At 37.4% G+C, this 15,972-nt stretch overlaps 1 protein-coding gene across 2 annotated transcripts; it reads right to left on the bottom strand.

The window, feature by feature from the left end:
• Window positions 1–2,869: 2,869 nt before the first annotated feature.
• Window positions 2,870–15,202, bottom strand: LOC122402607 (histone-lysine N-methyltransferase trithorax). 2 transcript variants are annotated; one of them, XM_043405528.1, is made up of 11 exons: window positions 14,964–15,202; window positions 13,020–14,427; window positions 12,369–12,935; window positions 11,865–12,283; window positions 11,617–11,778; window positions 11,161–11,556; window positions 4,333–10,967; window positions 4,105–4,267; window positions 3,872–4,018; window positions 3,380–3,572; window positions 2,870–3,271 (listed from the first exon to the last, which is right to left on the bottom strand). In XM_043405528.1, exons 1-10 carry the CDS (start codon window positions 15,126–15,128, stop codon window positions 3,399–3,401), a joined length of 10,236 nt encoding a protein of 3,411 aa, XP_043261463.1. In that variant the 5' UTR covers window positions 15,129–15,202; the 3' UTR covers window positions 2,870–3,271; window positions 3,380–3,398. The 2 variants fall into 2 exon arrangements, with proteins under 2 accessions (XP_043261463.1, XP_043261462.1); XM_043405527.1 differs by having other exon boundaries at window positions 2,870–3,572.
• Between the last annotated feature and the right edge of the window lie 770 nt (window positions 15,203–15,972).

Here is a 15,972-nt window from a genome sequence, read left to right as displayed (position 1 = left end):
ACAGAGTATGTTTCAGAAAGCGTTCGACAAATTCATTCATGTTTCTCAGAAAAGTGTAAATAACAAACTTAATCGTCCGTATATTTGTCACGCGGCCGCTAAGAATTACGTTTCCTCAGAGTATAAAACATTTATGTTTTTTTATAGATAAAAATATAATTAAGAAACGATGTCCTTAATTTGTCTACCGATACGTAAATATACTCGGTACAGAGTATATTTCTATTGTTACAATCACCATGGATATTAATCTGCGGTGGGAATATAAAGTATATTAAATGCATTATATATTTCATAATCCCAAATAATTTGTGGTGACATTGATCAGACGTGTAACAATAACTTCAGTGCATTTAGAAGAGAAAAGGATGCTTTTTTCTTTTTTTGTTATAAAAAAAAAAAGCTGACATTCGTATTTTTCTCAACAATATTAGACCATCGTGTGCACCAAGTTCTAAATTATGTTTAATTTAATTAGTACTTCTCGTCAACCCTAGAACCGTCATCCGTAAGTAATAAATATCAATAAAATATCTAACATTGCTATTATATTTTCAAGTAAATTACCTTTTTCTTATATCGTATTACCTTTTTTACAGATTAAAAATAATTATCATTATATTAACAATATTCATCTTCCAATAATAGTTATTAATTACTGGTAATCATAATATTTAGATTCAAAATACCTAAAAAATGGCAATTTCTCGTGACCAGAACAAGTTTCCATTTTTCCCTTGTTTTATAACTTTTTACAAATCAGCGTACGCATTTTGTACCAAACCAGGCCGATTAAAATTCTTACACGACCGACATTACTCGCGTGCTCAAATAATGTTCCTGCCATCATTTATTCTTTATATTACTTCTTTAAATAATTCGCGATCAATATTCTTCGTATAACGCATTTCTTATTATTATCAAACTCTTCCACTGCCATCTACTATCTCTTACTCTAGGCCATTTTTTCATTGTAAAGTGCACTTAACGGTGTCCATGGAGCACCAAATTTAAGGGACAACCACCTCGGCAGAAATTGATTAATCGCACTAAAATACTTTTATCATAGCTTAATCGATGCATAGACGCAATTACAGTTTTCAGTTTGAATATAAGTCATCGGGGTACATCTAAATCTATCACCGGGTTAAAGCGTAGGTACATTAAAGGTAAGGCAAAACTGCATTTCACAGAAAGGTGTCGTTTTTACGGAACACGTAATATCCGTAAAATCTGAAATATATTCCTATAAAGAACATTTATAATTTTCTCCCATTGTGGGAAAATATCACAAACATTTTCTAGCTCGTACCCTAGAAAAGTTTACTTGAAACAATGATCTAATTATCTTTTTTACATTTCGTCAACGTAATCAGTTTCATGATATTTGTTCTCTTTTTTTTTTTTTTTTTTTTACAATCCGTAAAAAATTTTGGACAGAAACTTCGTAAACTATCTTATACAATTAGCGGCTTCATCGAGTTTCTGTAAAATAAAACGTTTCCTCTCCACGGCGGCTTTCTTTAAATATATAAAAATAAAGTAATGAGATTAGTATTGTAATATTGGCAAGGCGGAAGCACAAACGTATGGGTGCAATGTTTAACAATCTATAAAAAAAAACATATCAAAATAATATTACGCGTACATAATCCTCCATTTGAAACGAACAAACAGACTTTAATTACTTCGGGAAGCAAGTTTTCGTTTCACTTTCTCCACTACAATAAGACTTAAAATATCATCAATGTCTGCCAAAGTAGGTACACCTTCCAACAGCATCCCACGCTAGGAAACTGTTCCCTCTTGCCATTCTCTCTTTCTCTTACTCTCTCACTCTCTCGCGCATGCGCTTTTTTTCTTTAATGTCTATATCATTAACTTAAGTTAAACTGGTACCTGTACTTACATCAAGACAATGTCTAATCTAACAATTACATATTTTACAAGAACATTTGAAATCTGGCCCTACAGCGGACATGAAATGTCACAAAGTTAGTCGTGCACTGTACACTAAATTCCGTTTTACATAAACCATGTAAATGGCGTAGTTATACCATTACGCGTAAAATTGAAATTCACATAAAATAGTGGTTGTTTTTAATTTACACGTTACACTCGCAATGATCTTTTAATATTTAATATCAGGGACTTAAACCGAAACACAAATTACCGGTATTATACAGATATTTTCCGGTTACGTCTAGGAAACCATCATAGAAACAGAGGTATGAAAATACCGGAATTACATCGTACCGATAAATATTTTCATACGCAACAATTCTTTCCTTAAAATTCACATCTCTCGTATAATTTTTATAAACTTTATATACATTGTATTCATTAACGTGTGTATCCGTAACGTTACATCTACATTATGTATACTATGTATACGTTTCAACACATTCGAGACTGATGATGACTCAAGCTATGAGTAATGCAAAATTTCACGTTCAGCCGATGGTGCAGCAATGTAGGTCAGAACAAAACTGCAAAAATGTTTACGGCCACTGAAGATAATTTTCCAAATATGTCGGTTTCGAATGAGTTAAGAAGTTACATAAAGATCATATTCGGTAGATAAAAACCAAAAAAATACCGGTATTAATTTTGGTATTTTTTCGGTTTTACAGGTTTCGGTGCGATTTAACCGAAAAATGACCGATGCCCGAATGATTTTGGTTTTAAGTCCTTGCTTGATATAGAATAAACGTGGACAATGTAAAAAAAAAAAAAAAAAAAAAAAAAAACTGTAAGTAACGGTCGTGGAAAACGTAAATTTCCCACTAAGTACACGTCGATTATACTATGCGTTTCGTTCAATTTCACGTTTCACGTTGGTCCAATTATACATATATAGAATTATTAGAATTCTAACCCAAAATAAAGAATATAAAAACGTTATATATATATATGTATATGTATGTAAGCTGAAGGCGCTTTAGATTTAGTGTAAAGTGACGATAACTTGTACACTTAAGCCTCAATATAGATAATAAGTAGAGTCTAGAAAGACGTGCGTAAAAGCACAGGCGTGGATAAAAGTAACACTTTCATGAGTCCCGACGTGACGAGACACGCAGAACTCATCGGGTATGAAAGCAGGACATATTCAATCATTTATTGCTACAAGTATACTCCTTAAATCAACTACGATGTGTAGCCGTTTAAAGTAACATTGTCATAACGCGATGTTTCGTGTACTATATCTGGCCTTCTAATATTTTAAATGTATATCTATTTCCTTTATAGTAATAAAAAGCTGCAATCTCTGAAAATAGTTTGATGATTAAATGAATAACGTTCAATAAAATGAATCCTATTCCAAAGCACGCGTAATTATAGCACATATGTTTTTGATGACCTGTTGGCTGCTTACGGTAGCTGTATACGTAGTCTCAATTGAGGTATTTACGACATCTGCGGGAACCGCAGGTACATGGAATCTTGATATCCTCGAAGGGAAATTTGTAGTCATACGTTAACTCTTCCCCTTGAGTAATGCGACGAAGAGCGAAAATTAAAATGTGCTTCTTACCTAGAATGTCCACCACTCGCGAGTAACAGTTTGGCTGAAACAGAATGCGCATGTTATGGACTCATTTAGAAAATAGTTGATGAATTTCAGTTAAATATATAACTATCATATCGCAGAAATTTAATCGTTACAAATACGTGAATAACAAAGAAACGATTATACAGGTTGTTCCATGCAACTGGAACAGGCTGTAACTCCGAAACGGTTGGGAATAGAAGAATATGTTATAAGTAAAAATTAAATGGTATCAGAGGATGCGTAATATGAAACTAATTTTATGCATTTATGTGCACAAGTTCTAGTTGCGTGGGAACACCCTGTAGAGATAGATACCTCGCATGAGTGGTTAATAAATCTCGCTGCATTTCCCTTCATTGTAGCATCGACGACTAAATGGTCGTCGATTTTAAACATATAACACCCTATATTTTTACTATCATAGTACTTTTCTCGTTTGTCTGTCAAAGAGGCTCGAATTACCTGGAAATATTTAGACAATATGTAACTACGTTAGACAGGGCGTTCGGCCATTTTGAGTTAAAATTTCTTTTCGCTATTTGACGTACCTCACCAGCATACTCGATAACCATCTCTCCAGCTTCGATATCTCTTAAACAAAACAGACCTCTACCGTGTATGTGAGAGTGATATACTCCAACCGATTCTTTCGATGTTTCTTTAAGTATTCTAAAACGCATCGCCATTGGCAGATTCGTGCTCGCCACTCGTCTGCGAAACGAAAAAGTAAAGTTATTTAACCTCTAGGTAATTTTATACCGTTTCACGATTATTACCTGGACTCTGCTTCAGAAATGGCGATCATTTTTGGTTGCTGCCTGTGTCTGGACGCGAGCCAACTAAACATATCGTGAACTTTTCTTCCTTTGAACGGTTCCGCGCGTGCAGCGCCATTGTCGCACGCCTTTGGTAAATCGTTTTCCGTTTCACCGGCTTTAGGCGGTGCCAGATTATGGAACCTGGGTTTGTATTTACTGCACTTGTTCACGTTCGGTAGTTGTTCCACCAAGTATACCGTTGCATTGTTTTCCAAGCCCAGATTTTCACTGATCGAATTATGAGGTAACGGAGGTAAATTGTGAGCTTTTCTGGCACTCTGAACAGCTTGAAACACAGTCTCCCATACTTCAGCCATCGAGGAAGCGGTATGACTAAATCCATCCTGCGACTTTATTTCGTACATTAAAGTCGGCCCTCTCGTACAGTTCTTTTGCGTATGTGTTGTAGTTTGCAGGTTCGGTGAAACAGATTTAATCGATTTGCTAACGATCCTCGGCTTCTTAACAGCAACTGGCGGAGTCTTGTTTTTCAACAAGTTGAATTTATTATCGATAGGTTTAACCTTTTCGTCGATCTTGTTTGTCTTCAACGTAAACGTCTTTATCGGTAACAATTGCAAAGAGGCTATCTGAGGTACTTGTTTCGACGGCAGAATTTCAACAGACGTTACTTGCGGAGTCTTTTTATTTTGCGCCACCGCCTTCATATTGTGTGTAATTTTATAAGAGCCATCTTGCAGCTGTTTCTGTAATACTATTTTCAACGAGGCGTTTTGCAATTTTTCTTTGTCCAATTCCAACTTGAAGTTTTCTTTCACTTTTTCGATAGCTTCGGTGTTCAGTTTCAGCGTGTCGTTTATGTTGCTTATGGTTGTTTCGGGTTTCCTTACCGCCGGCACTATGGTTTCGACGATCTCCTTTTTCGATTCCGTAAGCTTTTGTTCGAGTTCCGGCTCTGCTGGTTTCATCACTGGTTTCCTTGGCTCTTCTATAATGATCTCCGTCTTTTGCGTGGCTTTAGTCGTATCTTGTTTCGGAATAACAGCTTGCATCGGTAATACTCTATTCATCGGTCGACTCGTTGGTACATTGCTCGTAGACATCGTGATTTTATTTTGTATAGCCGAGTTAGCGATAACTGGATTATTATTTGTACTTACATTAATATTGTTAGAATTCGGTACAATACTACTATAGTTATTATGCACATTATTTACATCATGATTTAACTTATTTACAATTATATCCCTTTGAGTTATACAGTGATTAGGTAATGGGAGTATTTTAGATGATATGCTAGACTTTATCATACTGGTATTCTCTGATACATGTTTCGAGTCGAAGTATGGTTGGACGCTATTGTTCATAATCTGTTCCGAACCAAACAGTGATTCTGTAAGTTTCCATGGTCCATTATTTAGCTGCGCGATTGAATGAGAAACTGGGCTCGGGCGTACAGCTACCCTCGGTATCGTTGGTATAGAGTTTTGCAACAACTTTGGCGACGGTGTAACTCTCGTTACAGCTTGTGGCTCTGATGTGCATGTATCTGGTAGTTGTATCGATGTCATAGACTCGGCGACATTTTGACACGACACAGGCAATATGGTGTTACACGTGGCTGATGCGAAGCTTCTGCTGTCAGGTGTTGCAGATATATTAATTTGCGGTGTTACGATAGATTCTGCTACAGGCGTTGACTGATTTACTACTACGTATCCACTGGGCACCGTAGGCATGTTAGGGATATTCCCTACAGATTGTACACTGGGTGACAGGGTAGAAACGTTGGATACATTTTGAACCGGGACTGTCGGTATGTTAGGTACGTTAGCTGCGCTAGCTAAACCAGCTGGATTAGGTATAGTCGGCATGTTAGAGATACTAGGTACATTAGGTATGCTAGGTATGCTGGATGCACTAGGTATGTTTGGTACGCTGGATGCGGTAGGTATACTGGGTACACTGGGTACATTGGATATTGTTGGTAGATTGGGTACGCTGGGTATATTCGTTATGCTCGCTATATTGGATACATTGGATACAGAGGGTACAGTGGGTATAGTTGGTATAGTGGGTACGTTCGAGACATTAGGTACATTAGGCATGTTACCTATATTGGATACATTCGGAACACTGGACACGTTGGTAACGTTAGGTACCCCAGGTACATTCTGTACAGTCTGCACTGCCGCTACAGTGGGAACACCTGGAACAGCCTGAACGTCTACGATAGGTTCCATAAGCTTGGAAGCTTGAAAAACTTGCGTTGTCGTCTGGTAACTGCTTGCTAACACCTGTGGTACCGTGCCAGCCATAAACTGACTGGAAGACATTACCGTGTTGCTCACAATGGTTTCCAAACCATAATACATCGGTTGATTCGAAAGAAACATACTGCCCGTTGAGTCAGTGAACATTTCTAATGTCGGTGTTGAGCTTAGCAATAGTTGCTCGGATGATATAACTCCGCATTGAATTGCACTAGGTTGTTGCTGTATAATCGTTCCAAGAACTGTCGGTTGCGTTTGGGCGATTTGTACACCCGGTAATATCGAAATACCTCCGTTTTGCAGCGTTAATAAATTATCAGATGGCGCTTGTATATATGCGCCAGGAACTAAGTGATTGGTTGTAATGAACTGAGGTTTAAATGCAGCTTCGTGTTGGCCACCAATTGTCGTTACATACTGAAGATTCTGTCCAGACTGTTGTTGCAATGTTTCAACGTACGCGGACATAATACCAGGGGACGCAACTTGCTGCAATATTACTGTCGGTGCGCTTGGTCTTTGAGTCTGTTGCAATTGTATAACCGGAGTATTATTTTGCATCGGTTGAAATCTAGGATGACCGTTTTGCGACTGGACCGTATTTTTCACAATGTGTGTTTTAATTCCTTTTGTTCGAGATTTCGGCGCCCTTGGAGATTTTGATTTAGTCAACTTTGTCATCTGAATGTTTGCCTGCGACTCGTTGTTTGCAGTTTGTACACCGGTGGAGGAGAACGACGGCGACACTTGCGGGCTTGGAACGGTTTGCAGACTTGCACCGCCTGGAGAACTTATTGGCGTGTTGATGATATTCTGTGTAATACTAGAATCGCTCACAACGGATGGAGGATCTGTAATTTCAGTTATCTGAACAGTACTCTCTTGAGGTAATACTGTAGCGTTTGGTAATGTGGTTGTTGTTCTGGTGTATTGTGTTTGTACAATCATATCGTTGGATGTTAATACTGTTTGGTGAACAGTTTCCACAGTGGCGTGCGTATGAATTTGCGGTGTAATAATTGCTTGTGCTATCGGTTCGATCTGAATAGCTGGATGAGGCGATGGTACGGAAGCTTCCAAAGGAGATGTAGCTTGTATGTCCGGATAGTCGGAAGAAAGAGTGTGCCCTTCGGATGGCGACAGCGTTATAAACTGAGGGGACACGGAGCCGACACTCGGGGAGAATCTCGAGTCAGGCGATGCCAATTTATTATCCATAGTCTCCGAATCACTGTCGCTCGTTATCATGATATCACAATGTGTCAAATGTCTGTTGTAACTATCTTGCGTTCTGTAGGTACAACGGCATCGTTTACAAGTTACCGGGCGATCTATGTGATCGAATGGTGCATCGCATCGAGAAGTAACATTGAGTCCTTCGTTCTCAATATGTTGCGGCGATGTACATTCGTCGTCGCTGGAAATATCGTCGGCGCCGTCCAACTGAGGAATTTCTAGATTCAATTTCAAATTACTTTCTTTAAAAAAATTTATTTTATGCGGTTTATCGTTGCTCTTGGCAATATGTGATCTGATAAATCCGTATATTCGTTTCGACCGTAGAATGCTGTTCGACGATTTTGTACAGGAATTAAAGTCTTTCTCGGCTGGTAAAATAAATTCGTTACTGTCGCAAGAGGATTCGTCGTTGATGCCATCCAACTGTGGTATCGACAAGTGTTCCGGTACACGTAATTCCGTGGTGTTCTCTTCGATATTGTACTCTGGTGAACTGCATTCACTGGCACTACTTGGATCAGCGGGTCCGTCAACTTGTAATATTCGCGGCTGTTGCCTCGCGTGCCAAAAGAGTCGCTTATGTTCTTTGCCCTCTTCACGGTTTGTGGACAGTATCCGTCGATTAATACCATTTGCATCCTCGATGCAATATTTCAATTCTCGCATTGAATCGGATAAGATGTTGGGTGTGTTTGTTCTGCCCACTGTAACCATAATACCATCTGGGATTCTCAACTCGTGCAAAGTAGGCGGACGTTCATTCTGCGAATCTAATACCATTACACTCGCTTCGTTGGATTTTGACATACTCGAGTTCCTCGACAATTTTCTTCGTTTTATAGTGGGACCGTAAGGACTATCCAATTTACAACTCCAAGTTAAACTGCAAGATCGTTGATGGTGTCTTTGTCCACCAACGATCAACGGACTATTCGACATTACTTCCGATTTAGATCTTTTCAGTTCTCTGCCTCCACGTTTCTGATTCTTAGAATTCAACAAATCGTCCATTAAATCTTGAACGGAAGTTTTCGTTTCCAGATGAACCCAAAGATCATTATGAGGACCTAACTCTAACAAAGATGGGTCCACTTTTGAAATTTTACTTTCAGGTGGTTTTATTATCTCATCCACTTCGGATGCCAACATGTCATCCTTGAACAGATCGGTTGCAAAACTACCATCATTTTTTAAATCCATGGCTAAAAAATCTTCGTACGTCATTTTTGGAAATATATCTTGCATGGAAATACCATCCAACAAATCGTGCGGCAAATCTTCAAATATGGCTTCTTTCAATTCCGGAGGTAAAAGATCTGTGTTATTTTGCTCCGCCAAGTTTTCATCCACTTCCTTATTGCAGACTGTATCGATCAAAGTATCCAACGTTTGTTTCACAGCTAAATATTCTGTTTTTTGAATATCTAAAATCTCTTCTTTCTTTTCCTCTTTAGAATGATCGATGGTTATATTATTTTCCAAGTCGGGAGAAATTTCTGGCATATACATTTGCACGTACGTTCTAATGTAATACCTTACGATTTTAAATGGATTTACCGTAGACCAGTATAGCCGAGAACACTTATAATCACAGGGTACTAGTTTCTCAACCGCGTCAGAATACTCAGGTATAACTGTACCTAAACAATCGATCATCAACGAGCCTATCATAACTTTTACTTTACTCGGTTCCGCGTACTTTTTCTTCTTGCGATCCAATTCAACATATACTGGCCTTCGTAAACTAAACTCGCTCTCATTTTGTAACGTTTTATGCGAGCAGTTGTTTAAATGCAAAGAACAAAATACTGTTTTATCGTCGTTAAAGGTAAGTCCAACGTTCCTCGCGCAAGGATAATGAAAGGTACTGCTGCAATTTTTTGCACAACAACCAATACTCGCCCCTTTCTTTCCGCACTCGGAGCAACGTATTAAACGGCCCCTTGAAATAGCACTATGAACATTCTGCAAAGAACCATCGATTTCTTCAAACACCTCATTGGACCAAAGTGCACAATTCGAATGAATCCATTCATTTTGTCCACAATATAAGAGGCGACCTTCTTTTGTTTCTTGACCATCGCCTAATCCTTTACACAAACAACAGGATCTGCTGTCTTCGATATTAATATTATGTAAATTTGCCGTTTTAGCCGTTGCTGTTTTCGGTGCTTTCATCACTTCTTCCTTCCATACTTCCAATATAGAATCACCAAGCTTTGTACTTGGACTATCATCCTTATTAATACCCTTGGTGAGCGTCACCATATCGCTTTTACCATTATTACTCTTCAAATTTTTCGGACTGAACCACGGGAATACCTCTTGTAAAATTTCGTGATAAGCTTCGATCAGTTCATTAGTCGCGGTACAATTAATTACATGTTCCATATCACAATGGAACTGTGACAACGTTTTATATTCATTGTTATTAACTTTCCGCTTCACCGACATCAACGTAGGCGAGGGTCTAACAATAATTTGCTGATCCGAACAATGACACTCTGTATCGTTCGAATTACTGTTCAAATTTTCTTGAATCATCGAATCCTTTTTCTCATTATCTTGAATATCTTTTAGAGCACAATTTTTTACTCGAACGGAACATTCTTTTAAATGAAACTTTTGTCGAAGTCGTCTCAAGCCTCTTCTATTAGTACAATCGGTCGGTTGATCTTCGTTCTGTTTGCTCGTTGCTTCTGATTTTGTATTACCATTGGAACCAGTTTCTGTGTCCTTAAATTTTTCATTATTAGATTCTTCAAACGTCTCTACGTTTAGAATTTCTTTAATATTCGTTACGTTCGAATCCGACTTTTCATTCGAAAAATCTAGTTTCCTTATGCTGGGAGTCGGTCTGCACAAACACTCTTTCCTTGGACTCCATTTTAATGCCGCGCAAGCCTTACGGTTTTTGCTTAATGCCTTAATAACCCCTATGAAACCAGCCTTAAGCTCACTCTCTATAGCATTTCTCCAAATAGAATTAGGATTAGAGGAACATTGGCTGCATGTAAATTCAATAGAATCTGGTAGATAACTGAGAATTTGATAATGTTCATCGGAAAGTCCTTCGCAACGGGAATGCACCCAATAAGAACATTCGCTACATTCCATCATCTAAAAAATTTAATACAAAATTATCAAACAATAATCCGCCTAAGTCACGCATTAATATTTCAGAATTTTTATTACGTGAAATTTCTCTATATATTATAAAAATATATTTTATAACTCTATTTTAAAAATATTAAAAAATCATTGTTACGACAAGTTGAACAAACATGATCTTTCAGTAAAACTGTATACCTACCTTTGTATCGAAATCATTTTCGTTGTAACACCTTTGACACAGAGGACAATAATTTCCTTGTTGACGTAATTTAAAACACATGGAGCATAATGGTAAGTTGCCCACATGAACGTTAACTCCTTCGCTACCACAGCTTTTACACTTGACACAACTTTGACACACAAAAGGTCTTTCAGGACTGTATAGTCTCGCACTGACACCAGATTTTGACAAACACGAGTGATGAAATGATTGACGACAACGAATGCAAGACAATTTTGGACCAGATCTTAGATGGCAGGATTGGCATATTGTACATCGAGGACAGCACCAATTTGGTTGGGCACAAGCATTCCATTCACTGGGTTCCAAACAAAAGGCATGATATGGCTCGCAACAGCATTGACAATGGATGAGCTGGAAAGATTGCTACAATGTACAACTGTATATAAGAATATACATATATACATTACTTACTGGTTCTTTCCCAGCACTTCCACAAAGGTAACAAATAGCAGGAATATGGAAGAGTTCTGAACCAATAAGGGCAAAACCTTTTGCGCCAACCTCCGAAGGATCATACTGTTCCCAAAAATCTATAGATACTGTATGCAGTACATCGGTATTTGTCTTAGATACCTGAAATGATTTTTTTTAAATCGTAAATGTTAATAATAATCGAACCGTGGGCATTGATACTAATGCATTTCCGTTCAGCTACTCACCACTTGAAAGTTCGACGTCGACATATTTTGCTGTGTTTTTCCTCTTTTTAAATGAGATTGATGCGTTACATTTACCGTATTTTCATCGTTATGTTTTTGCGACTCTTTCTCTTTCGTGTAATCCTTTTTCTCTGACCTATCGTTTTCTTTTAATGTTTTCGGAATGTGCTTATTGCTTTCGTTATCATCTTTTCCATCTACGGAAGGAAAAGTAGCAATTGGTTGACCAAGAGCAACGCTTGCACTTCGACAAACATGTTTCACTCTTGGACCCTTTAATTCAAGTCTCTGTCTAAGGGGTTGTGGACACTGATTCGTAGATGGCGAGGAGAACACTGGATTTTTTATTTTCTTCCTCACTTTTATCCTATTGTTTTTTCTTCTCTTTTTATTAGGTGATATATTCAGTGATGAATCGACTGTAGAAACATTTAGAAATATGAAAAAAAACTGTTTATAACGGATCTGTTGAATGGAAATATTATCAATACCGTGTCAACATACATTTATCTAATTTTGTGTATAGAAAACCAGCAGTGCCTTGGTAACTAGTTTTCTGATCCATTTCTATGTTTCTCCAACTCATTGCTGATTTAAATAAGTTTTTCTCTGAACTGTCTTCCGCAGGCCAACCTAACTTGCAAGATATTAATTTTTGACCTTGATTATCATTATCTTCTTGATTCAATGATAAAGGAATACTTAGAGGGTCTCTCATTATCGGTGGTAATAATGCATTTAAACCTGTTCTTAACAAAGAAGGAATGTTATAACATTTCAAACACATTTTTAACCAGCATGCTGGACATCTAGCTTTATAAACACATCTCATGAGATTCCATTGTTGACTTCGTACAACAGGTGGAACTAAGCATAAGCCGTCTCCTTTGTGGCATTGAAGAACCGGGAGGGTACTGTTTGTAGATTTCGCGCAAGCTTGTCGCTTAATCATCTTACTGATAAACTTTCGACAAGATTCGCAACTGTGAATACCAAATTTTCGAGCTTGTTTCACGAATCGATAAAATCGTACAGCACCGCAAACGCCACATTTAATAGTACCTGTTAAACCTGAAGCATTACGAAGAGAAAATCATTTTGTTATCATACAGCGTGAAGAATACATTAAATTTAAAAAAAATATTAGACACGTACCCAAGTTGGTGTTTCCATTTGTAACGTTATTATTATTTGTTGTTGAAAAAGGTCCTTCGGTTCCACCAACACATTTATTATCTAATTTTAATCTCGCTTTTCTTAAAATCACTTTTCCACCATTCAATTTCATCCCAGTCCATTCCGACTGTTCATCCTCGGTATGATTACTATGTTCGCTTCCACTTTCAGACAATGTACTTTCCGTGTCAAAGTTATCTGAATTTCCCTCTGTAGTTTTACTTCCGTTATCAGAATTATCTTGATTTTTCATGTTAGTATTTTCGGAATTTATTTCAATTTCCGGATCGGTGACTTCGCTTTGAGTTCCCGATCTCGTTTGAATCCTGGAAGACTCTGAACTTGGAACATCAGAATCAGGAAGAACTTTTTTAGGAGCAGAAATTGGTTTCTGATTTTTGGACGCGGTTGATTTTAAATTTTGAGCTTTCTTAATCGTAGTTTGCGAACAATCTTGAGTAGTACTCGATTCATCGGATGGTGATTTCAACACTTTGTTCTTATTCGATACATTATTTCTTTTTACATCTGTATTAACAATTTTTGATACCTGTGCATCTTGTACGGAAGGTGCTAATTTTTCACAATTTTTCGCAGATTGTATTATAGTTTGGGCATTGGAATGCGCACGCTGAATAACTTTCCTAGTTTTATTTCTTACTTCTTTATCTTTCAATATTGTACATAATTTACTAATATTTCCTTCCTTTAATTTTGGATCTTGATTACAAAATTTGTTTAACGTAAATTTAGCCTTTTTCACATGAGCCCCGATTTCATTCTCGCTGTGTTCCGTCACAGAAATTTCTTCCAATTCTTCGATAAATCTTTTATTTGGCTTAATAACTCTCGACGAATGGGCGCTTCGAACTGGTAAAATAAATTTCCTCACAGCATTTGGTTTATCTCCGCATTGCGCAGTCATATTGCGTGCATTATTACTATTAGATTTTGCCCTCTGCAGTAATCTCTTTGCAGTACTGTTACGTAGTTGTCTTGTTCGTTGATGCTGATCTAAGATATTGTTCACTGATTTTAATACTGGCGTTTTCATAAAGTTGGAAAATTTAATATTTTTGCAACTTCTACGAGTTTTGGATCTATGAAATTTAGAAGCACATTTCGAATTTAATACGCTAACGTCCTTCTTAATATTTTCAGTCGGTTCTATATTTTTATCGCATAACTGCTCCGTAGTAGCTTCGGTACTTGGAAGAGAATTTTTAATATCCGTGACATTTTGTTCGTTCGATTTTGGTACAGGGTTCTCGACAGCATTGGATGGCGATTTAACAGTTGCATTTTCTGTGTCATGTTGTTGTGTTTTTATATAAGACACGGACAGATTAGCCTCTTTAGTGCTAAAACCATGGAATGGTGGATGTTCCTACAGAAAGAAATTTTATATAAACATTAACGTAGAATACTATTCGTTATTGATTCTTATTTTGAAAATGTGTACGCAGAAAATTAGCACGTTATCGTACAATATTTTTATTGCTATAATAATATTGATAATATGAAAATATATTCTAATAATAGATATATCAAAATTGAACAGTTTGTTATAAAGTAATAGGGGAGAAAAGAATAAGGTAAATAAATTGTGTTTACGGAATAAAAACAAAGACAGAAATGAGCATTTTTATCGAGTCATTGACACTGTAAACTATAGCGGTGTGTCAGTACATATTATACACATCTGCCATTCCGAGGCTGCGATTCCCTTCTAATAGGTTAACCTTCATTATACAGCCAAATCTTGGAGATTTTCTGGTCACCGAATCGGCGCCGTATGGGCCCCTATGACGCTTATTAAACAACCACGGTTGTTTGCAAGTTTTAAAAGGATTATTTTCCAGGTGATTACAATTAAGCGCCCCCCCCATCAGATATTGTTCGCACAAGTAAACTACGAATTACCTTCTCGTTGTCACCAAATGTTTCGTTGAACAGGGAAAGTCCGTAGTAGATGTTCTCGGCGACGGTTACCGAATCGCTTTGGACTATCTCGGGCTGGCCGAGAACTTTAATCCGTTTCCTGGTGACCGTCTTCGGCGGCTTACCGGGAAACTTGGACCTTCCCATGTTCACTTTTTTCAACGGCCAACCTCAACCTCACAACGAAATTCTGTTTCCATTTTACGCGATTTTGCCCAGTCGAAGCGCACCAACTAAACACCAACGAACACTCAACACACACGGAACTGGCAAGCTTCGTTAAACGTCGGTTAACGTCGGCCGAATTCGATGATAGCCGCGAAATACGCGCGTACTGTCAAACACAGAATCACCAGTAGTAAGGCGGGTATATGTATTTTTGAATACACACGCGCGCGTCCATCTAGTGATTTTTATTTAAGTGACTCTTAGCTTGTGTGCGTCCCATTGTCCGTTCGCATTTTAAACAATTTAATTCAAATTTTATATCGACCCTGTTATTTTCCGATAAAAATACGTAAATTAAATTCTACATGATTACGTTTACAAATCATCGTTGCTACTTCGTGAGTTGATTCGAGTAAATATTAATCTATACGATATTAATGTATCGTTTTCTCATCGTGTAAAAATATCACATTGCGATCGATTGTTTTTAGTTTGTATTCCCAAGCATAAGAAGCGACCACGGCTTGTAATAGCCGGCACGCGATTGGTTCTATACATCGCGTATTGAGCGCTGTTTACTCTGAACTCACCATAACGCATTATACTCTAGGGAATATTAAGGGGGGAACCTTATGTAAATGGCCTGTTTTTCAAGAATTTTTTATGACAAATCTAATGATTAGATTGATTTAAAATTCGAGGTATCATTTATTAATATTGCAATGTAACATTATCATTGCAATTTTTTCTGCGTGTTTATGGTTATGTATTTTCACTCAATTCGAAACAAATATTTCTCTCGCAGAAATGTAGATTTGTGTTA

The sequence above is a fragment of the Colletes gigas genome, unplaced genomic scaffold, assembly GCF_013123115.1.
Source record: "Colletes gigas isolate AHSC1104 unplaced genomic scaffold, ASM1312311v1 Colletes_gigas_Sc00038, whole genome shotgun sequence".
Taxonomy (NCBI): Eukaryota; Metazoa; Arthropoda; class Insecta; order Hymenoptera; family Colletidae; genus Colletes; species Colletes gigas.
This window is presented reverse-complemented; position numbering and strand designations above follow the sequence as displayed.